General features: G+C 41.2%; 1 protein-coding gene across 1 annotated transcript; it reads left to right on the plus strand.

Moving 5' to 3' along the window:
• Positions 1 to 7,840: 7,840 nt before the first annotated feature.
• Positions 7,841 to 22,296, plus strand: LOC137433213 (growth hormone secretagogue receptor type 1-like). The gene is made up of 2 exons (XM_068125661.2): positions 7,841 to 8,657; positions 21,761 to 22,296. The coding sequence occupies exons 1-2, from the start codon at positions 7,841 to 7,843 to the stop codon at positions 22,294 to 22,296; spliced, it is 1,353 nt and encodes a 450-aa protein (XP_067981762.2).
• Positions 22,297 to 24,668: the final 2,372 nt, after the last annotated feature.

Below are 24,668 nucleotides of genomic sequence, written 5' to 3' on the forward strand. Positions count from 1 at the left end.
TCATATCAGCTAACTGAATTCAACCACCCACTATTTTTGAGATCAATATGGGCCAAAAGGTCAACATAGGCCAAAGGTCAACCCACTTTTTTCGGATTCCTAAAATCCTCAATTTTCATCCGATTGACTTGAAATATGAATAGGATTTGCATATCGGCTTACTGAAACCAACCACCAATTATTTTTGAGGTCAACATAGGCCAAATTTCTAAAATTGTCAATTTTCATCCGATTAACTTAAACTTCGAAGACAATTTGCATATCAGGTCACTGACTTCTACCACAAATTATTTTTGAGGTCAAAAGGATGCACTACTGAATGCCATTCTACTTTGTTCTGTTTTGCCAATTGTCGCTCTATGAGTGATTTTTCATTACTTGCCGGAAAAGATTCCGGCAAGTATGTTGATCGGTTGGTTTGTCTGTTTGCCTGTCTGTTTGTGCCCAGCACTACGTCTACATCGTTGCACATAGAACTTTACACACATACTTGTCTTGCCCTGGAATAGACTGTGCCCAATTTTTAACTTTCTCGGCCCAAGGCCTCCATTATGACGTCATAATTTGATAATTCGACAATGCACAATCAAGATGCAATTTCTTGAGCGCCATGTCGGCATTAACTGGTGGAGAAAAAATAATAATGATGACGTCATCGGTCACGTGGTACGGCCGCCATCTTGGAAAAACCGAAAAAATTTACACACCTCCATATCTCCTAAAGTGCTGAATCGAAAAAATTGAGACATGGCTCATCTGTTTGTCTGTTTGTCTGTTTGTGCACAGTACTACGTCTACACCGTTGCACATAGAATCGCCAAACTTTACACACATATTTGTCTTGCCCTGGAATAGACTGTACCCAATTTTTAACTCTCTCGGCCCAAGGCCTCCATTATGACGTCATAATTCGACAAGTACAAAACTTCATCCGATCAAGATGCAATTTCTTGAGCGTCATGTGGGCATAAACTGGTGGAGAAAAAAAAAAAATGATGCCGTCATCGGTCATGTGGTTCGGCCGCCATCTTGGAAAAACAGAAAAACTTTGCACCTCTATATCTCCGAAAGTGCTTCATAGAAAAAATTGAGACATGGCTCATTGTAAAGAACTCTCCATGGGGAATAAAATATGTTAATGATGATGTCATAGGTGCCTCCATTATGACATCATAATTCGACAAGTACAAAACTTCATCCGATCAAGATGAAATTTCTTGAGCATCATCAAGGAATAAATTAGTTTAGAAAACAAATAATGATGACGTCATCGGTCCCGTGGTTCGGCCGCCATATTTGTCGAAAATGGCCTACAAAAAAGTACATTCCGGCAAGTCCTCGGTCTCTGACCGATTTTTCATTTGTTTGTCTGTCTGTCCACACAGAACGTGACCATGCCTTTCTCTGCAATTGTTGGACCGATTGCCAAGAAATGTTCACTTTACGAGTGCCTCCTCCTGTATAATTTTTATTGATAATGATGACATCGTAGGTCACATGATACAGCAGCATCTTGAAAAAAAATGCTCCTCTATATCTTCAAAACCACTCCCTGGAAGAAATTGAAACATGGTTAATTGTCAAGTACTCCCCATGGGGAACAACATGTATTCATGATGACATCATCGGTGCCTTCATTATGACGTTATAATTCGACAAGAATGCTTGAACCAATCAGTTTGAAATTTATTGAGCGTGCTCCACACTAAAAATTGAATGGCAGATTTAAATTTATGACGTTGTCAGTCACAGGGTTCGGCGGCCATATTGGATTGAACATAAATCTACATCGTCAGTGAACCACGCAAATACAGCAGCGAATAAACACCACACAAAAACGTCCTGGCGAGGGCCTGCAATGTCTGATTGCTTTTTCTTGTCAATTTTGTTTCATTGCCAGACAGACAGACAGAGTGGAAAAAATTGTCTCACTCCTCTCTGCGTAGGTGCAATGGGGGGAATTCAGAGCCTTTGCCCTGCTAAACTACAGGTTCGTTTTCCGATTAATGTTCCAAATTTTATATTAAATTGGAATGAAGTACTTCCTCGATCATAAACTGATGTCTGTCAGACAGAGTAAACCGATTGCTTAACCCCACTTTGCGAAACACATGTGGGGTAAGTATATCAACGTACACGGAAGGAACACACAAACAACCACAACCACCATGACTGCAGAAACACCTACATGTTATAAACGTTCGTTGTTTCACTTCATTTTGTATCCTTCCTTTTACATTGAGATACAGATAGATATGAAATAGATTTGTGAGGTGTAACTTTCTGTCTTTTGATTAAAGCTGTCAGCGAAGCGAGGACTAAGCACTGCTATTAATCTCACAAAAATTTACTTTGTTGCACAGCAGAGATTCTTTTTTTCACCAAGTCATGTTCCCAGAAGTATAGGTATATTTATTTTCTATTTTCAGAAATTTGAAAATTACGTTATCCGGTTATTGTCAAATAATTCACTTTACTTATCCTTATATGAAAAGCACACTCAGGCAGGAAATACTATATAATTAAATTTGTGATAATTTCTGTGTATATACTCGTGATTGTCCGTAATTGTTCCAAAATGCGTATGACGTCACAATTGTACGTTTCATAGCCATTATTGGGCCGATATGCACATGTGACGTAACATATGTTTCACAGCCGACCATGGACAAGACCTGCCTGCCTTGACATAACTTATTCGGAAATTCACTGAAGTTGCATTTAGTGGTTCACAGTGTATTTTTGTTTTTCATATAAGGATGTGAAGTTTAAAAAAAATTGATCTCCAGGAGCTCCAGCAATTGTCCGTAATTAAAATTAACCTTTTGTTTCACGCAATATTTCAAAATATAACCATCAGTAACACGTGCTTTAAAACATGGAACAGGATGTCCACCTGCTCGGTCAACAAAATTAATTGGACGAGTATCAAACGAGGATGGCAAATCTCCCTCCATGAAAAGGCAAACTTTTAACAAGCAAGAAGATGTCATGCAGAGCACGACACTTGCAAACCCCTTCTCCCCCCGACCCCCCACCCCAAAAGGTTGCCATTGATCCATCAAATTGTCCATTTCATTAAGTTTAAAATTGAAGATCTTGATCAAAGCTCGGGTCCATAGGATGAAAATTGAAGATTTTTCAGATTAATTTTTATGATTTTGAAGTTTGACCTAATGTTGACCTTTGACCTTTTGCCCTCAAAATAGTTGCTTTCCCAATTCAGTGATGCACTATGTAATTGCTGTTTAATTTTCAAGTTAATAAGATGAAAAGTGATTCTTTTTCAGATAAAAATTGATGATTTTGGAACGTTGACCTAGAGTTGACCTTTTAGGTGCGGTGTCGGAGTTGTTTTCCCTATTTAGTGACTCAATATGCAAACGCTGTTCAATTTTCAAGTCAATTGGATGAAAAATGGCGATTTTAGAAATTGGACCTCCAGTTGACCTTTGACCTTTGACCTCAAAATCAATAGTCTTCTCAATTGTGACGACCTCTACAACTTGGTGAAGTTTCATGATGATCGGTTTAGAATTGTGACCTGTAGACGAGTGGCAAACAGACAGACAAACAGACAAACAACGAGCATGAAAAATCACTCATAGAGCAACACTCGGAAAACAGAACAAAGTAGAATGGCACTCAGTAGAGCATCCTTTTGACCTCAAAAATAATGAGTGGTTGAATTCAGTGACCTGATATGCAAATCGTCTTCAAAGTTTAAGTTAATCAGATGAAAATTGACAATTTTAGAAATTTGGCCTATTTTGACCTCAAAAATCTAATATGAAAGTAATCTAATGTGAAAATCCCTTTCAAGTTTCAAGTCAATCTGATGAAATTTGAGGATTTTAGAAATTTGATAAAAGCGGTTGACCTCTGGCCTATGTTGATGTCAAAAATAGGTGGCGGTTGAATTCAGTTAGCTGAAATGAAAATCCTATTCAAATTTCAAGTCAATCAGATGAAAATTGAGGATTTTAGAAATTTGAGATTTGTTGTTGACCTTTTGCCTATGTTGACATTTTGGCCAAAGCTGACCTCAAAAATAGTTGGTGGTTGAATTCAGTTGGCTGATATGAAAATCATATTCAAATTTCAAGTCGATCGGGTGAAAATTGAGGGTTTTAGAAATCTGAAAAAGTGGTTGACCTTTGGCCTATGTTGACCTTTTGGCCTATGTTGATATCAAAAATAGTTGGTGGTTGAATTCAGTTGGCTGATATGAAAATCCCATTCAAATTTCAAGTCAATCGGGTGAAAATTGAGGATTTTAGAAATTCGAAATTGTTGTTGACCTTTGGCCATTGTTGACCTTTTGGCCTAAGCTGATCTCAAAAATAGTTGGTGGTTGAATTCAGTTAGCTGATATGTAAATCCTATTCAAATGATGTCAATCGGATGAAAATTTATGATTTTAGAATTATTTTTAAAAGTGGTTGACCTTTGGCCTACATTGACCTTTTGACCTCAAAAATATATATGATTTTGTCAGACCACAAACTCCACCATTTGGTGAGGTTTCGTGAAGATCGGTTTAAAATTGTGACCGGTAGGCAAGTATAAGTGGGCGGACAGACAAATGAAAAATCACTCCTACAGCGACACTTGGCAAAACAGAACAAAGTGGAATGGCACTCAGTAGAGCATCCTTTTAACCTCAAATATAGTTGGTGGTTGAATTCAGTTCGCTGATATGAAAATCCTATTCAAATTTCAAGTCAATCGGATGAAAATTGAGGCTTTCAGAAATTCGAAAAAAGCGGTTGACCTTGGGCCTATGTTGACATTTTGGCCTATGCTGATCTCAAAAATAGTTGTTGGTTGAATTCAGTTAATTGATGTGTATATCCCATTCAAATTTCAAGTGAATCGTATGAAAATTGACGATTTTATAAATTTGAAATTGTTGTTGACCTTTGACCTATGTTGACCTTTTGACCTTTTGACCCCAAAATATATAGGATTTTGTCAGACCACGAACTCCACCATTTGGTAAAGTTTCGTGCAGATCGGTTTAAAATTGTGACCTGTAGGCAAGTATAAGTGAGTGGACAGACAAACAAACCCACACACAAACAAACAAACACACACACACAAACCGGGGTGATCAACATACTTGCAAAAAAATTTTTTTGTTTTTGCCAAGTAGCAAACACACACACACAAACATTTAGTCAGGTTCACTATGTTTTTTCGTTCAAAATTTTGGTAGATTAGCAAAACTATACATTTTTGGAATATTCAGAGCATGAGGAATCCAAAAATTAATGTTTACATTTGCGTAGACACCTTTGCGAAAATGACACTCAGGACAGTGATGAAGATCTGTAAAAGCATATTCCTGAACGGTATAGACCTCGTAGATCCTGTGTATAGGACTTATAGTTCAATCTGATACTACCTATAACTTCCTATAACAACCTATAACTTCAAAGGACTTGCAATATCATGTATTATGTAATACAGTTATATCACAAATATAAAGACAATGGTTTTCAATTACCGTTGTTTGTTGCTTTTCTATAACCCTGAGCACTATTTTGAGGCCTTTATTGGATTCCTTGACCAAGAAAACATAGGATTAGCATATTTAATTAAGTCTCTAGGTTGACTAGAAGCCGAGATCGCGCAAAATATGTATTTTATGGCGGCCATTTTCAAAATCCAAAATGGCGGCCATGCAGGTGTCTGTGCAAATGCCAACATTGATTTTCAGATTCTCCATGCTCTGAAGATTCCAAAAATGTACAGGTTTGCTAATCCCAAAATTTTGAACGAAATTATATTTGTTAACATAGTGAACCTGACGATCTTCATCACTGTCCTGAGTGTCATTTTCGCAAAGGTGTCTACGCAAATGTCAACATTAATTTTTGGATTCGTCACGCTCTGAATATTCCAAAAATGTATAGTTTTGCTAATCTACCAAAATTTTGAACGAAATTATATTTGTTAACATAGTGAACCCGACTAATTCAAACCAGAGTGATCAACATACTTGTCAAAAATTTTTTACCAAGTAATAAACTCAACCAACCAATATACTTGAAAGATCTTCGATTTTGCAAGCAACTGGTAAGATTTTTATTACTATACAGTAGTAACTCATAGACAGCACTTAGGATTTAACAATTTTACTGCACCGAACTTTAACTGTTGCCATTTTGTGCGCTGCTCAAGACCTTGGTATCCTGACAACAATCAAAGAAGCAGATTTCAGTCTGGACCATTCTGGAACACTTGTGACGTCACGGGGGATTGTCATAGTTATCGAGAACACTTGTGACGTCACGGGGGAATGTCATAGTTATCGAGAACACTTGTGACGTCACGGGGGAATGTCATAGTTATCTAGAACACTTGTGACGTCACGGGGGAATGTCATAGTTATCTAGAACACTTGTGACGTCACGGGGGATTGTCATAGTTATCGAGAACACTTGTGACGTCACGGGGGAATGTCATAGTTATCGAGAACACTTGTGACGTCACGGGGGAATGTCATAGTTATCTAGAACACTTGTGACGTCACGGGGGAATGTCATAGTTATCTAGAACACTTGTGACGTCACGGGGGATTGTCATAGTTATCTAGAACACTTGTGACGTCACGGGGGAATGTCATAGTTATCAAGAACACTTGTGACGTCACGGGGGAATGTCATAGTTATCTAGAACACTTGTGACGTCACGGGGGATTGTCATAGTTATCTAGAACACTTGTGACGTCACGGGGGATTGTCATAGTTATCGAGAACACTTGTGACGTCACGGGGGAATGTCATAGTTATCTAGAACACTTGTGACACCTATTGAATTTAGAATGGCGTTCTGTCCAATATAATAATTGGTGCTCTTAGTGCTCTCCCAATAATAAACTGTGGAAAGGCGAGACAAGTTAAATTTATGCTTCTTCAAGAGCAATATTCAAACTAACCCCTGGTGTGAACTACACCGTCATGCCGAAAAATGTGAAAATAGCAGTTATTATTTAAAATTAAATTTTGATTTTATTATTAAAAATAGTGTTATCTACAGCACAGATGATGCTCAAACATCAAAAGAATAACCGGCAACCAAATATGGAGTTCCCAACAATGGCTGCTTATAAGAGGCTTACAAGCTTGTTTGGATGGGTTTAGTGAGTTGAATAGTCAGGAAGTGAAACATTAGGCTTGGGGAATGGAGATGCTGGGCTGACAGCAGCAGGGGGGTTACCTGGCCAATTAGCCTTTGCATCGGAGCTTCCCCATTGCCATTTTTCATTCGTGCATGGGAGCAGATTGAATGAGCAAGCGGTAAAATGACAGACTCGAAAATTGTAAGAAAACAAACGAGGTAGACACAGTGAACAGAAGAGATAAAAGTAAAAAAAAGATAACTCACCAGAGCCACTTCTTTGGAGGTAATCCAATAGAAGGAGGAGGAGGAGGAGGAGGACGAGGAGGAGGAATTGCACCATCATTGGACTCGCTTCCACTTGCAGGAGTGCAAGGTCTCCTCGCAAACCATCCTGATCATTCTGATCATCGTGATCCTATCAACTCGTCTCTGGATTTCCTCTGTCTCAAGGTTTGAACCAGTTAAACTGCAGGATTCCAGACTTAGATAATCAGGGTGTTGTAATAATCTTCTTCAAACAGATGTCCTACTCCTTAAGAGAAGATGTTGGTCCAGATCAGTTAGAGCATTTGGTGATGTCATCTTTAGTCAGTATCGATATTCCACCGATCAGCCATTCTCCAATAGTAACATGGCTTGAACATCTTCAAGAATTTGTGACCTTGTTTAACATTTGCTGTTGACTCGATTCAAAAGCATCTCTCACCCAGCCATGCCGAACCACACGAAGCAAGCCGTTCTACATGGGGCACTTGCTATTGGGGCCAGCCGTAGTGAGCCGTTGGTGGTCGCACTACCGCTCACCCTTCTGTTCAGCTTGCTTTTTGTGCTGGGGGTCTCCGGAAATCTCCTTACGGTGTTTGTGAGCATGAAGCACAAGCAGCTGCGACGAAGCATCGTCAAATACCACCTGGTCAGCCTCGCCGCTGCTGACCTTACTCTGCTGCTGACCATTCCTACGACGGTGTACCGGTCATATTGGGAGTACTACCCATGGCGAATGGGAGATACGATGTGTCGCCTCTACTTTATGCTACGACAGACGGCTTACTCAGCAACAAGCTGGACAATAATGATCTTCACGACTGAGCGGTGCTTCGTCGTGTGTCGCCCCATCAGCGCTCTGCTTTTCCTGCGTAGGTCGCGCGTGCGTGGAGCACTCGCCGTCATCTGGTTTCTGGCAGTTGCTTCTGGCCTTCCTTACGCGTTCATCTATGGGGCTGTTCCAGCATTTGTGTACGACTACAGAAAAAGAAAGACTTCAAACTTCTCCATTGTGGTGACGACGGTCTGTGAACTCTTAGAGCCAGACCCTTCTCCGATCTACTCGCGCCTCACACATTTCAGGTGTTTTGGCTGCTTTGTCATCCCTGTGCTTCTCATCGCGCTCTTCTGTGGTCTCATCGTGCATACCATATGTACATCACGCGGCGTGCCGCAATTCCAGTGCAGTCCCTCACAGTCATTGACTAGTCAGCCAACTCTGTTGCGACGACGGACCCGTCACCAAAAGGCCGTGAAGCTACTTGGTAAGTAGATGTTGTAAGATGTGCCGAAAAAAATCAGTATTTTGAAGCTGGCATCGCTTTTATTATTCTTTTTTTAATACAAGAAAGAAGCTCGTTAAAGAGCTAACATTAATAATAATAAAAAATTAGAACGCCACTCAGTAGCGCATACTCCCGCCGTGGGTCAAGTTGGAATAGTACGATTTCACAAACGTTTGAGGGAGTAGTTCAGTGACAACACAAGACAAGACAACACAACAGACACTGCAGACACTGCACAGATATATAATAATAATAATAATTCATTTATTTTGTATAGCGCTTTTCATGAAGCCCAAAGGCGCTTTGACAGAGTGCAAAACATAATGCATAACAAAACATGAAAACAACAATTGCAAAAAGACATGAATCAATAGGGAAATATTTAAAGCAAAAGGAGGGAGAACGAGAAGTGATAGTCAGGGGTTAAATGCTGTGGGTTAAATGTTGAATGCAGTGCTGAACAGGTGGGTCTTGAGTGATGTTTTGAATGTGGTGAGTGAGGAGGAGTCTCTGATGGTGTGAGGTAGTGAGTTCCAGAGGGTGGGAGCAGCGATGGAGAAGGCCCTGTCCCCCCAGGATCTGAATTTGGTCTGGATGGGGGGGGGGGGTCAGGAGGTTGGTACCAGCAGAGCGGAGGTTGCGGGTAGGAGTGTGTCTGGAGAGGAGGTCAGAGAGTTAGGATGGGGCCAGGTTATGGAGGGCTTTGTAGGTCAAGAGGAGGATTTTGTACTGGATTATCTGGGAGATGGGGAGCCAGTGAAGCTTGTAAAGGACGGGGGTGATGTGGTAACGGGTCCGGGAATTGGGTGAGTAGACGGGCAGCGGAGTTCTGAATGTATTGGAGTTTATTGGTGATTGTTGAGGGTGAACCATAGAGGAGGCTATTGCAGTAGTCCAGACAGGAGGTGATGAAGGCGTGGATGAGGGTTTCTGCAGCCGTGGAGGAGAGGGATGAGCGGAGACGGGCCATGTTTTTCAGGTGAAAGAAGGCTGTCTTTGTGATCTGTTTAGTGTATTTGTCGAAGGAGAGGGTTTGGTCAAAGATGACGCCAAGATTCCGGATGAGAGGGGAGGTGGATACTGGGATACCGTCGATGTTGAGGGCAAAGTTATGGGTGGATTTTGTGAGCGTTTTTGGGCCAATGATGATTATTTCAGATTTATCACAGTTAAGCTTGAGGAAGTTGATTTGAAGCCAGGATTTTATTTCAGAGATGCCGTTTGTCAGGATAGAGTGGGTGTCGGTGGAGACGGACTTGGTGGAGATGAAAAACTGGATGTCATCGGCGAAGCAGTGGAATTGGAGACCATGACGGCGGATTAAGTGACCGAGGGGGGACAGGTAAAGGATGAAGAGGAGGGGGCCAAGAACTGAACCTTGGGGGACACCTTGGGGGAGGGGAGCAGTGGGGGATTTGCAGTTATTGATGGAGATGAACTGGCGTCTGTCAGAGAGGTATGATTTAATCCAAGAGCGGGCAGTGCCGGTAACGTTAAAGGTGGATTCAAGTCGGGTGAGGAGGATGGTGTGATCGATGGTGTCAAAGGCAGCGCTGAGGTCGAGGAGGACGAGAATGTTGAGGTTGCCAGCGTCAGAGGAGAGGAGAAGGTCGTTGGTGATTTTGAGGAGAGCAGTTTCAGTACTGTGGTTGGAGCGGAATCCGGATTGGAGTGTTTCATACAGGTTATTGGCAGAGAGGTGATGTTTGAGTTGAGTGTCTACAGCGCGTTCCAAAACTTTCGACAGAAAAGGTAGGTTGGAGATGGGTCTGAAGTTGTTTAGGGTGTCAGGGTTTTGACCAGGTTTTTTTAGAATGGGGGTAACAGCAGCAATTTTGAGGGATGGTGGGACGATGCCTGTAGACAGGGAGGAGTTTATTGTTGCAATGATAAGTGGAGAGAGAGCAGGGAGGGAGGCCTTGACAAAGCTGGAGGGGATGGGGTCAAGAGTGCAGGTGGCAGTTTTCATTCCTATGAGGAGTTCAGAGAGGTCAGTAGGGGAGACCGGGGAGAATTGAGACAGGGGAAGGCAGGATAAGGGGGGACAGGTGGTTGGAGGGGGAGCGGGTGCGGCGGTGGTCAAGCTGTTGTAGATGGTGTCAATTTTGCGTTGGAAGAAAGAAAGGAAGGAGATGCAGTTGTCTACTGTGAATGACTGGGTGGTGGTGTCCAGGGGGTGGAGGAGTTTGTTTATTGTCGAGAAGAGTGCTTTTGGGTTTCCGGAGCCAGAGTGGATAATTTGAGAGTAGTAGGCGGAGCGGGCGTGGGAGAGAGAGGGCATCTTTATAGTGTTGTAGGTGGTCCTTGTAGGCTTGGGAGTGAACTGTGAGACCCGTTTTATTGCGGAGTCTTTCAAGTTGGCGAGCACGAGTTTTCATCAGGCGGAGTTCAGGGGTAAACCAGGCAGCAGAATGGGTGAAAGAAACTGTTTTGGTTTTTACAGGCGCAAGCTGGTCAAGGCAGGAGGAGAGAGTGTGGTTGTAGTAGTCAGTGAGGTCGGAAGGGGTGTGGAGGTCAATGAAGGGAGAAGTGGACATTTTTTCAGAGAGGGTGGATGAGAATGAGGTAGGTATCAAACGATATATTTAGAATACCTATATAGAAGATAATGTTAAAAAACAAGGCAATTTCACTTACATTTTCGGATTCAGCGTTCAATTCTATATAAGTGAGTGTATTTTGAGGCATGTGTGACTTGAAATAAAATTGTAAGCCAGGAAAATACAACATGTAAAACTGGCCCAAACGTCAAAACAAAACTCGCTCATTTTAAGTCGTACAAGCTAATGCGACCAGTCATTCTTCTGGGAAGAATCCCGTGCACATGCTGGTCACACTTAAAACTCACCTGTCTTTATAAGTTCATCAAATACTGACATCGCGATTGACATTCGCTGAGGTAAATGTTCATATCTCTTCTTAAAGGTTAAAAAGAAAAAAAAGAAAAAAGTTTTCAAGCATTATACGTATCAAACGATACATTTTATGAAACGGGGAAACCGAATACACACTTTGGTGGTTTTAAAATGACAGAATATGTCTTCATTAGAAAGAGAAAAAAAAGAACCTTGAAGACGACGCTGCTAATAAAATACACCGCTCTAACGAATAACCACGAGTTTAAACTACATTTACAACAAATATGAAAACTATTTTCATAACACAATGTTAAATATAGAATATATAGAAGATAATGTAAAAAAAAAAAAGAGCCCTATCTTCCAATGGTAAACAATCATTTTTAAAAATCCTGGATCCGGAATAATATCCTGAGCTTCACCAAAAACTAATCAATTCTTCCTTATCCCAAGGGCAATCATCCCACCAACTTTCATCCAAATCCGTTCAGAACTTTTCGAAGATATCTTGTTCACAAACACACGAACACACACACGCACACACATACACACGGACACGATCGAATGCATTACTCCCTGGCTGGAGTAAAAATCAAACAGACACATAAAACATATAATAAGGCAAGCGGAACACAAGATGGGGAGAGAGGGGGGGAGCACACAAACACACATTTCAGAGCAGGGACATCGGGAGATCAGTGGGAGGGAGAGGGCTTGGGGGGAGGAGGCGTGGGAAGGGGGGGAGGGGGGAGAAGTATAAAACACATGGACACTGCAAGGACTTCCAGGAAATAAGTCGGTATTTCCCAAAAAGTGTATCTGGCGTGAATTAGCGGGGGTAGAAAAGATCAAGGTTTTGGATGGGGGAAGACAAGAGATGGTGGTGAACAGCTGTTTTTTTTTTTTTTTGGTTTTGTTTTTTAAACTGAATCGAGGCTCGTGAAAGAGCTAACATTTACACAATTACTGTTTTAAAGACCTGGAGCTTATCGAAACATCATGCATCATCCCCTTAGTAAACGATCAGGGTAAGACTGAGAATCACGGTCAACAATCCGAATATCCATCCTCAACCCTGTGGTTCCATATTTCAAATTTGCCATATTTATCTGACTTGAGCCAAATTTTGCACACCTGGAACTGACCTTGGTGATGTTTCGCTGCAGCATTTTTTATGTCATGAGCAGGTGGAAACTGAGTGTTACCTTTTTGGATCTGATCAATTTGTTTGGAAGATCATGCAGAAATGATTGCTTTGAAAAGTAGAATGACCCAGGAATAATCTTCCTCTCTAGTGCACGTGTCATAGTTATCAACCGAGTAGTGAAAGAGTTTAGAGGTTTATGACGTAATTTGAAATGCAGACACTAACTTATAAGTGAGCATGAAATTAATGAGTGATGACAAATTGTTAAGGATCAGTCTCAGTCAAAATGCCACTGTTCCCTGTCTGCTCATCAAGTGGAGGATTACTAAAAGTGGATTAAATAAATGCTTGGTTGAGTTTATGGAGATTCCTCAAGAGGAGCAATCTGTCTCATTGAATGCATAAACTTTCCTGTGTAACATCACAGAACCACCTTTAGAGGCCATTTTTCTCCGCAGAGCAGGGGTTGGCCTTTTTCGGGCACCGTGGTTCCTTTTTTGAAGCAACGTTTTACTGCCGATGCCCTTCCTGCCCCCAACCCTGTTGGTCCTTTTTTGAAGCAACGTTTTACTGCCGATGCCCTTCCTGCCCCCAACCCTGTTGGTCGCACTCTTCCACCACACAGGGAATTACCCATGAACTGGTGCTCAATTAGCCGACCTCGGAAGGATGACAGGCTGAGTCAACCCCCCTGGAGTTAATTCAGCGATCGACCGGGATTCGAAACCCAGGATCCGAGGATCCCAAGCCGGCACCCGAACCGCTAAGCCAACACCAGGCTGACTGTGTAACATCATAGTTAACAAAATATTCACACCAAACTCTAAAACAGAAGCTACGGAAAAGACATTGCAGCTCCGGAAGTTCTGAATTATTGCTCAGATATTTAGCATGAAACTTCAAGCCAAATGAGATTGCAGGATAGAGCCTATGTGTGCACACACTCTCCTCTCAGTTGTTCTAGCCTGGGTTCGAATCCCGACCCAGTTATAAACTGTCATAACCACACTTCACAGGCAGGGTGATTCATGATGGGTGTGCCGTCCCTTGGATGGCCGTTCAACTGGGCGTCCTGTCTGCCGGCATCCCTCGCGAAGGGTAGGAGAACTATCTCCAGCACCGTGAACAAATTCATAATTCCTGCCCTAACCTGCAGGGGGAAGGGCCACTGCAGAATTCCTGCCCTAACCTACGGGGGAAGGGCCACTGCAGGGCACTGCATCTTGGAACCATGCAGCTTGGCTAACCCTTATTGCTTCTGCCACCGAAGGTTGTGCTTTCACCCATGTCTGTCTGATTGTCTGTCTGCGAAGAGGATATTTCAAAAAGAGTTATGGACGGATTCAGTTGAAACTTGGTGGACAAGTTGTGTGTGTGACAGGAAGAAGTGATTCAATTTTTGTGAAGATCGGAATCTGGATCCAGATTCTGGAATGTTGAAAGTGATTCTTCACAATCGAGAGCTCCGGTCAAAAACGATATGTAACACAATATTTGAACAAGATGGTATTCATGGAATACTTACCCTGCGCAGTCAACTTGTTGCGAGCGAACTCTTCTGTTTTTGAACTTTTTTTTTCTTTGATCCAATATGGCTGCCAGACCACGTGAGTGATGACATCATAAATTAATATTCTCTAATATAATTGGACTGTCTTGGCTGTCTCGGCAGAGGTACAGTGGAGTGTTTCCACCGTGTTCTGAGTAACCCCTGATCGCTTGTGAAAAGGGTATGTGATCTTGTTTTATGTCGTGTAAACAATTAGCGTTTTGTGTATAGTTGATTTGTATATTTATATTGGTGGGTAGTTGGGTTAAGTTAAACCATTTTCGGGGATGCTTTTAATTATGAGAAAGGTAATTTTATGTTTTCTTTACAGATATTTGTTCAGTGCTGTCAGCTGCTGTTCTTTTGATAGGTTTTATTACTTGGCTGCTCTTCGTCTTTTGGATATTCTCACGTTTAATAAAGTGTTGTATTGTGCTCTCCTACCAAACTTTCAAATAAATTATATTAATTTGAAATCTCTGTTTGTTCAGTTAATTGAACACTTCCCTTTGGGGAATTGCCTTCAAATTACTTATTTAGGGTCTCCCACCCCATATTGGGGGAGTGGTGTAGTTTGTAAACAAACTACCAGGAGCCCTGGACTTCCCCCGGGGAAACACATAGATCACGTTCAATACATTTCAAACTGATCAGACTAAGCGTTGTCACTGTCGAATTATGACGTCATAATTATGGCACAAATGACGTCATCGTTAACAACACCTATTCCCCATACTATAAGCGCGTTTGAACATTAGACCCGGTGGACTGGCGGCCATTTTGGATTTGACCTCTCACGGTCCTCAGAGGTCAAATCTGACTTCCCTCCACATCTGAAAATAAACTTTATGGTATATACTAACTATGCTAGAAATTTCATGCTTTTCTCAAAAAATGCACAATTTGTTAAAATATGAGAGCTTATCCGCTGTACTATATGGAGTTCTTTACAATGAGCCATGTTTCAATTTTTGCCAAGCAGGGGTTTTGGAGATGTAGAGGTGCAACATTTTTCGGTTTTTCGAAGATGGTGCCTGTACCACATGACCTATGACGTCATGATTATCATTAAAATATTCTAAAGGAGGAGGCACTCCGATGGTGAAAATTTCGTGTCCATCAGACCAACAGTTGCTGAAAAAAATTCATAATGATTGGATGGATAAGTGTTATATTTGTCGAATAATGACGTCACAACGAAGGCACCGATGACATCATCATTAACATATATTATTTCCCATGGGGAGTAGTTGACAATGAGCCAGGTCTTAATTCTTTCCATGGAGTGGTTTCAAAGATATAGAAGTGCGACGTTTTTCCAAGATGGCGCCTGTACTACGTGACATATCACGTCATAATAATCATTAAAATATTCTACAGGAAGAGGCGCTCCTCTGGTGCAAATTTCATGTCAATCGGACCAACGGTTGCCGAGAAAATGAATTTGTAAAATGCAGACACGTACGGCACGAGGCACACGTACGCATATGAATGCTTAACCCCGCTTGTCGCTTCGCGAGCGCAGGGTAAAAAGTTATGGACGAGTTGTGACAAGACCTTGGTGGATGAGTTGGTTAGGTGACAATAACGAGCTGATCCGATTTTGGATTCAGCTCCGGATCCAGATCTATCAGTGGGATACAAAACGTAAACTGCCTGGCGGAGTCTTTGCCCTACCGAGCGCCGTTCCTATTTTTAAGGAGTGTTTGGTAGTCTCGCCATGCTCGCCATGCTAAGTGCAGTTTGGCGAGAGTGAACATCCGTGGGAATGCCAAACTCAACAGCCATTGGAGAAATAAACAAATCTTCACCCACTTGGCCAAACATTCATGATTGCAGGACGTTTATTCCATATAACAAAATGGAGCCTTCCTAATGAGAGTCTGTCTGGTCCTTTCAAGAAAACACAAATATATATACTCGTGCAGTATGTTATTGCTGTTTGTTCTTGTTGTTCAAACGTTGCCACACTCTGCCGGAAGATTGCCTTTGTGTGTCTTCAGATATATGCCACGCGTGTACGTGCAACTGTGTGTTTGCTTTTCCCTGAATATCCCTTGTTTTATTCATAAGTTAAGTGGCAAATGTACCAAACACCAAAAGGCGTCTTGCTGTCTGATTTTCTTTTGGTATGCATGAGGAATTATGCAGCTTTATAATAGCCTGAGTTGTAAATGTCACAAAGCAAGCAAGCGAAGCCAATGTAACGTGATAAATAAGGCGGTGTAAAAGCTGCCGCATCAACGGTGGTAAACATACAAAAAAAATTCTGCAAACGTCAAAACCTATATTTTATTAAAATTCAATTATGTACTTGAACACTGTCGGACACAAATCGCCTTTTTGACACCTTAAAAACCCTTCTGTTTAGCAGTACTTGGACAACAATATTACGGAATTTTACGTCATCACAACCAATCCAAATCGCCGCTCACAGACCCCACCCTTCTCGAGACTGTGTGGGGTATGGTGTTCTATGAATTCTCTAGTTCTCATATTCTTTACCCTCAAGCCACTGGTCTGAACATTGTCCACTGTGCTCACTTTTTGCATTTTACAGTTTTCTGGAATGAGCCTTTTCGAGAGTTAATCACAACAATCTCAATCGCTCTAAGAACAAAAAAGTATGGTGGAACTCCGTCATAAAGAACATCATAATTACCATGACACAATGGTAGCGGTTCGTCTGCAGCCATGGAGTCCCGGTGACCCAAATACTGGGGTTCGCTTTCTCGATCAAACAGGTGCAATAAGAAAGGTAGAGGTGTAAAAGGTAGCAATGGAATGAAATGCTGGATTTTTTTATTTATTAGACTGTCCCCTGCGCAGCGAGAGGCAGGGTTTTGCAATCACGTCTGTGCGTCTGCCTGTGTTTGTGTGTGTGTGTGTGTGTGTGTGTGTGTGTGTGTGTGTGTGTGTGTGTGTGTGTCGGCCATAACTTTTGAGTTTTGTCAGCCAATTTTCACCAAAGCTTTATTAGGATAATACGGAGAGTCAAATAAATTTTTTGGTAAAAAGGTCAAAAGGTCAAAGGTCAGCATCATCTAAAATCATAAATTTTCATCCAATTGACCTGAAATTTCAAATTACCATTTGAGTTTTGTCATCAATTTTTCAACAAAGCTTTATTTTGATTATATGGAGAAGGCAAATTAATAATTTGGTCAAAAAGTCAAAGGTCAGCATCACATAAAATCGTAAATTTTCATCCGATTGACCTGAAATTTCAAATTACCATTTGAGTTTTGTCATCAATTTTTCAACAAAGCTTTATTTTGATTATATGGAGAAGGCAAATTAATAATTTGGTCAAAAAGTCAAAGGTCAGCGTCACATAAAATCGTAAATTTTCATCCAATTGACCTGAAATTTCAAATTACCATTTGAGTTTTGTCATCAATTTTTCAACAAAGCTTTATTTTGATTATATGGAGAAGGCAAATTAATAATTTGGTCAAAAAGTCAAAGGTCAGCGTCACATAAAATCGTAAATTTTCATCCAATTGACCTGAAATTTCAAATTACCATTTGAGTTTTGTCATCAATTTTTCAACAAAGCTTTATTTTGATTATATGGAGAAGGCAAATTAATAATTTGGTCAAAAAGTCAAAGGTCAGCATCACATAAAATCGTAAATTTTCATCCGATTGACCTGAAATTTCAAATTACCATTTGAGTTTTGTCATCAATTTTTCAACAAAGCTTTATTTTGATTATATGGAGAAGGCAAATTAATAATTTGGTCAAAAAGTCAAAGGTCAGCGTCACATAAAATCGTAAATTTTCATCCAATTGACCTGAAATTTCAAATTACCATTTGAGTTTTGTCATCAATTTTTCAACAAAGCTTTATTTTGATTATATGGAGAAGGCAAATTAATAATTTGGTCAAAAAGTCAAAGGTCAGCGTCACATAAAATCGTAAATTTTCATCCGATTGACCTGAAATTTTAAGAATTTGCATATTGGGACACTGAATTGTTTCACCTATCAAAAGCTAGTCGATTGTTTTTTTTAGATTAAAAGGTCAAAGGTCAAGGTTGCGTAAAATAAATTTTCATCCAAATGAACCTGAAATTTTAGAAGTTGCATATTAGGTCACTGAATTGGTTCATTAATCCAAAGCTAGGACTTGATTGGTTGTTTTTTTTGGATCAAAAAGTCAAAGGTCAAGTTTGCATAAAATCATCAATTTTCATCCAATTGACCTCAAATTTTAAGAATTTGCACATTCTGTCACATAATTGGTTCACCAATCAAAAGATAGAAGCTGCTTTTTTTTTTTAGATCTATAGCTCCAAGGTCAACACAATCGTCAATTTTCATTTTGTATTTTTACCCTCGCCTGAGTCCGTTTGTCTGTTGAGTTGAGTCCGTTTGTCTGTCTGTTTGAGGCCGTTGGTCTGTTTGAGTCTGTTTGTCTGTTTGAGTCCGTTTGTCTGTTTGAGTCCGTTTGTCTGTTTGTTTGTCCGCACAGAATAAATATGATTTTCTCTGCAACCCTTGGTCCGATTGACAGGAAATTTTCACCATAGGTGCAACTCCACCTGTATAAATTTTTTATGATCATTATGACGTCATAGGTCACGTGGTTCGGCCGCCACCTTGGAAAAACCGAAAAACTTTGCACCTCTATAATCTCCGAAAGCGCTGAATAGAAAAAATTGAGACATGGCTCATTGTAAAGAACATGGGGAATAAAATATGTTAATGATGATGTCATAGGTGCCTCCATTATGACGTCATAATTCAACAAGTACAAAACTTCATCCTATCAAGATGAAATTTATTGAGTGGCATGTAGACATAAATTGATGGAGAAAAAAAATGACGTCATCGATCACGTGGTTCGGTCGCCATATTTGTTTTAACACAAAAGCCTTAAAAACACTGAAAATACATCCTGGCGAGCGTTTGCAATCTATTTATTGCTCTTTCTTGTTTTAAACTGTGTTTGTTATGTTAAAACAGACACGGGTGGTCTTTGCATTTTCAGATGCTTTCTACTATTACATTAAGATAAGTACCCAGCAAAATTATAGCTTCCTTTGCAGAGTTCTTTAAAGAAGTACCTTGTCTGGCAAGATTGGCATTTGGGTAGCAGGGAAGTCGGTCCTCCAGGTCACGTGCGAAGCATCCTTCGGCCAAAACTTTAACCTTTGGCTTCTCAGAGAAGAACATCAAAGTGGGAATCAATCTAAATAAACATATTTCAGACGGGGCTGCTGACCACCGACAGTTCTATTTTGATGAAATATTAAGGTGCATATATTATTAATTAAACAGCTTCAATCCACCATCAAACATAACGGTTGCTAATGACATATCTGCTTTTGGCTCCGATTTTAATAATTCAGGCACTTTAATATTGCATGACAATGATAAATTGCATTGATTTGTGGGCACCAGAAAGATTGGGTGGAAGTGCATGGCAATGCCAAACCATATTCGGCTTGCTAAAGCTACTTTATAAATACTGAAGCATATAGCCGATTGATCAGTTCCATTGATCGATGTGTTTGATTGTTGATTTGCTTGCTGTCATATTTGTTCACCGGACATCAACCTTATTTGCATGTCAAAATGTATATATGTATATAAGATTTGAGCGGTTGGGACTATACATTTTTAAAGAAAAAGGGGCATCTATCCAAAAAAAAAGTAGCTCAATCTATTCTGCTAATCCAATAATCAACTATAATAGGGACAAAAACGATATGTGGCATGTTATTACAAAAGGTTGTTGACTACTTATGACAAAGCGAGGTGGATGAGTTGGTTAGGTGACAAGAACAAGCCAATTAGATTTTGTTTCAGGTCCGAAACCAGATCCGACCCATCAGTGGAATACAAAAAGTAAACTGTTCAGTCTGGCGGAGGTTTGCTCTCTACTGAGTGCCATTCTATTTTTATATTTTATGTTTATGCTTTGTCGTCCTTTAATTGCTTTTAACATGTTTGTGAAAAGATAGGCCATGAGATTGGTAGGGAGGTACAGAGATGAAAAAGAGTGGAGTGGGTCAGGGATTGACAAGGGTGAAGGATTAATGGAACTGGATGAGTGTATTATTGTTATTCTTCTGTGTTTATGTGTGCGTATGCATATTGTTTGTATGTGTTTATGTGTGTGTATATTGTAGTCACCTGTCTTGTCGTTGTTGCCTGGTCCAAATCCTGAAGAACGGTGTTGGAGCGACTGCGCTGACCAACTGATTCTGGTGCTCCAAGCCGGTGTTTGGGCCAGTTTGCCACGTTACCAGACTCCGATGAAACACCCGAACCAATCAGTAGATGTGCGAATAGGTGCTGTATGTCTGGTTATTCTAATTAGCAATCTGAGCAATCTGCTCGGCCATGGAAACCCATTTTATTATGCTCCGGACGAACAGTTGTTGTGCTGACATTACTTCCAGAGGCAGTTTGGAACTCGGTAGTGAGTGTTGCAACTGAGGACAGGCGATTTTTATGCACTTCAGCACTCAGCGGTCCCGTTCCTGTGAGCTTGTGTGGCCTACCACTTCGCGGCTGAGCTGCTGTTACTCCTAGATGTTTCCACTTCACAATAACAGCACTTACAGTTGACCGGGGCGGCCCTAGCAGGGCAGAAATTTGACTAACTGACTTGTTGGAAAGGTGGCATCCCATGATAGTGCCACGTTGAAAGTCACTGAGCTCTTCAGTGCGGCCCATTCTGCTGCCAATGTTTATGTAACGAGATTGCATGGCTGTATGCTTGATTATATATACCTTTCAGCAATGGGTGTGGCTGAAACAGCCGAATCCACCAATTAGAAGAGGTGTCCGCATACTTTTGGCCATGTAGTGTATATATCGCCCTTTTAATTCACAGTGTCTACCAAATGATATCCTAAACATCTGTATCTCTGCTGTTACCACTTTACCAAGAAGATAATCCCACGTATTCATGATGTCTGTGTGAAATACACCTAGATTGCTTGCATCATAACTATGTTCTTTTTTACGCTAAAGCTCTCCCCCTGGTTTGTCTGTTTGATTTGTTTGTGTGATAAATGTTAGCTCTTTCACGAGCCTCGATTCTGTATACAAAACAAAACAAAAACAAAAACAAAAAACTATGCACTCAACGAATTTTCATTGCAATTTTCTTGTGCTGTGGAACAAACACAGGTAGTTGGTAAAGTAGCTGTAACCTGCAGTTGCAGTAGATACATGGTAACTCAAGGTAATGCTTAGTTGCAAGTGTTATGTGATGACAGCACAAGTTCTGTGAAATATGCACCTGCCCATAGTATAAGGTCCTCTCTTTCCCTGAGCAAATACCAGAATTCCCAAACAATACCAGAATTCCCAAAACATACCAGAATTCCCAAATCATTGGGATGATATCAGTTTAAACTTTTGCAGATAATAACCACAGAATGTTAACAACATACAGCATTTGTCTTCTATAAGGTGTTAAAAACTGACAACTACAGTGAAGGATCTTCACATCCTCTAATGCAACGACGTAACTCTTTTTTTTGTGTTGTTGTTGTTGTTCCCCAGGTGTTGTTGTGGCAAGTTTCTTTTTGTGCTACTCACCGGACACCATTGCCTCAATCATGTACATCTCCATCAGCGACTGGAACAACCCTACAGTGCTCTACGTGTACACGGCAGTCAAAATATACCTGGCTCTCCCTCTGTGGTACCTCAACTCGGCTTTGGATCCTTTGCTCTTCAGCATCTCCTCGCGTCGGTTCCGCCAGGCATGCCGAGAGATCCTGTACTGTAGCCCGGCAGACTCTTTCCTTCCTCCTGTGTCGACCGTCCGCAGCCAACAACAATCGCACGTAACGGGCCATGTGAGGCCTCACACATCTCAGGGATGTGACTCTAAGCAGTCAATGTCGTCTGGCCTTGCCACCGAGATGGAAAAGGTAGCTCCGATTCAAAAAAGCAGTGAGCCCACCTCTAAACAGGAAGTGTCTGTTGAACAAACGGAAGTTGATGAATCGGTGATTGTTGGTCATGGTGGCGGTGACCACACTGCTGAGGTGTTACCGGATGATGGCTTTGTGGGTGATGCCACCAGAAAATGATTGGTGAATAATGGAACCAGACAGCAGCAATATTATTTAATAAACCAGTCGTTTGCGATTATCTGGGTAGTTGTGTTGCGAGCAATGAGTCCTGCCAAGTACACAAAAATGGTAGGGAGAGGGAAGTAGGAGAGAAGAAAGTCGACAAAAAACAGTAAACGAAGAGGAAGATACCAGAGCAAGGCATATGATTGGAAGGAAGAAGGTTTCCACTTTTCTGAAAGTTTCATAGCCCAAATCGACTCCTTTGATTTCAATGGGATCAAGAAACTCGTGCGCCGCTTTGTGAGGTTGCGCTACACCGGCTGGAAACAACATTGCAAAAGACCAGCAGATGTCCCATCTAAGCTGTTTTGGGGCCATTCCCCCTCAACCATGGGGATTTTTCATCCTTAATATGGCTGAAGGGTATTTCTTAATATGGCTGCGCTGAGTGGTACAATATGCGCTGAGTGGTTTCATCAAAAATGTAGTGGTTTGAGAGGGTCATTAACCAGTGTGGCAGCTACATTCAAGTGTAAGGTGTGCACAGAGGGAGCTGCAGATGGAGGAAATGTTGAGTTGGATCTTGGAGACGGCGTGAAGCTGGAAGGTGTGAAAATATTTTGCTACCTCGGAGACATGCTGAATGGAGAAGGTGGATCAGACTCGGCAACGGTTGCTAGTGTGAGATGTGCATGGAAGAAGTTTCGGGAACTGATTGGCGTGCTGACGAGGAGGGGAGTGTCGTTGAAGCTGAAGGGAAAGGTGTATGCTGCATGTGTGAGAAGTGTTATGATTTATGGGAGCGAGACATGGGTAATGAACGTAGAGCAGCAACGAAGGCTGGAAAGGGTGGAAATGTGAATGGTTTGGTGGATGTGCAGAGTATCGTTGAGAGAGAGGAAGACAAATGATGAATTGCGAAAGATGATGGGAATAGAGCCTGTGATTGATGCTGTGAAGAGGAACAGGTTGAGATGGTTTGGTCATGTGTTGAAGAAGGATGAAATTGACTGGTTGAGAAGAGTGATGGAAATGAATGTAGAAGGAAGTAGAGGACGGGGAAGACCGAGAAAGACTTGGCTAAAGATGGTCGAAGAAGAAATGCGGGCAAGGGGGTTAACAAGGGGAGATGCAGAAAATAGGGCAAAATGGAGAAGATCGTCATGGGGACCGCAAGGCTAACCCCTGCTCTAGCAGGGAAAATGGCCTTAAAATGCCTGTTGTTGTTTGTTGTTGTATTCAGACCTTGGTGATACAGATGTTGTAACTAAGGCCACCCTATGGGAAGGCGACTCATATGTTTGTAAGTACAATTACCTTGTTTGGTTGTATGTTTTGATTATATAAAGCATACGACATCCTTTGGCCTCCGGATTCAACAGTGAATAAGATGTGTTTTATTAAAGATGGTTCTTGGTGTGAGTGCGATATAAAGGAAATAAACAACAAGCTGCTAATGATAACACATTGTCGTCTTGGTGGGACTTGTTTCCATGATTCATATTTTTATTTCATTTTTCCATCTTTGTTTAATCACAGGGTCAACGATTTTTCTTCCCACCTGCGATACTAAAGTAGATAAGAAAGTTTTCTTACTTTAGATATCGTGAGCTGCCAAGACTGTAATTGCTTTGATTCATCCTCAAATGTATTTCTTGGTTCATCCAGAGAGTGTGAGGATGGTACATAAGTCACTTGAGATCTACAATGGCACCAATTTCATGTTTATTGGTCAAACCAGGTTTCTGTGTGGACTCGATGGATTGATTGATCCTCCTTATTGTAATCTGCTGATTATAGGTTCAGGGCTCCCCCACTATGGGTAGGCCACCCTAATATATTCTTTAGCGCAATGGCTGCTATGTCAGCTATGTCAGCAGCAACCTATGTTCAGGGAAATAGTACATTGGATAACGCATGAAAAATGATTAAATCTCACTTGCTTCAGGCTGAAACACAACATGCATTGGAAGACCAGTCATAAGTTGTCTGTACTCAAACTCTACAGGGTGTCATAAGTCCAATGACATGATTTTAGCTGCTTATACAAGATTTGTTTATAACACCTACCAGGGTGAGCCATAAACCCCAGGAGTAATAACATATTACAGTAATACAACAATTACAATACCTCGTTAGACAGCGAGTGCCTTCGTACGCCATCGAGTGCGTCTGCTGTTTTTTTTGTATACAAGATCGAGGCTCGTAAAAGAGCTAACACAAATCACAAAATGAAACAAACGGACACATAAAACATATAATAAGGGGAGCGGTAGACAAGATGGGGAATGAGGGGGAAGCACACAAGCACAACATTTGAGGGCAGGGACATCGGGAGATCTGTGGGAGGGAGAGGGCTTGGGGGGAGGAGGCGTGGGAAGGCGGGA

This window comes from Myxine glutinosa, chromosome 8 (genome assembly GCF_964187855.1).
Source record: "Myxine glutinosa chromosome 8, kmMyxGlut1.1, whole genome shotgun sequence".
Lineage (NCBI taxonomy): Eukaryota > Metazoa > Chordata > Myxini > Myxiniformes > Myxinidae > Myxine > Myxine glutinosa.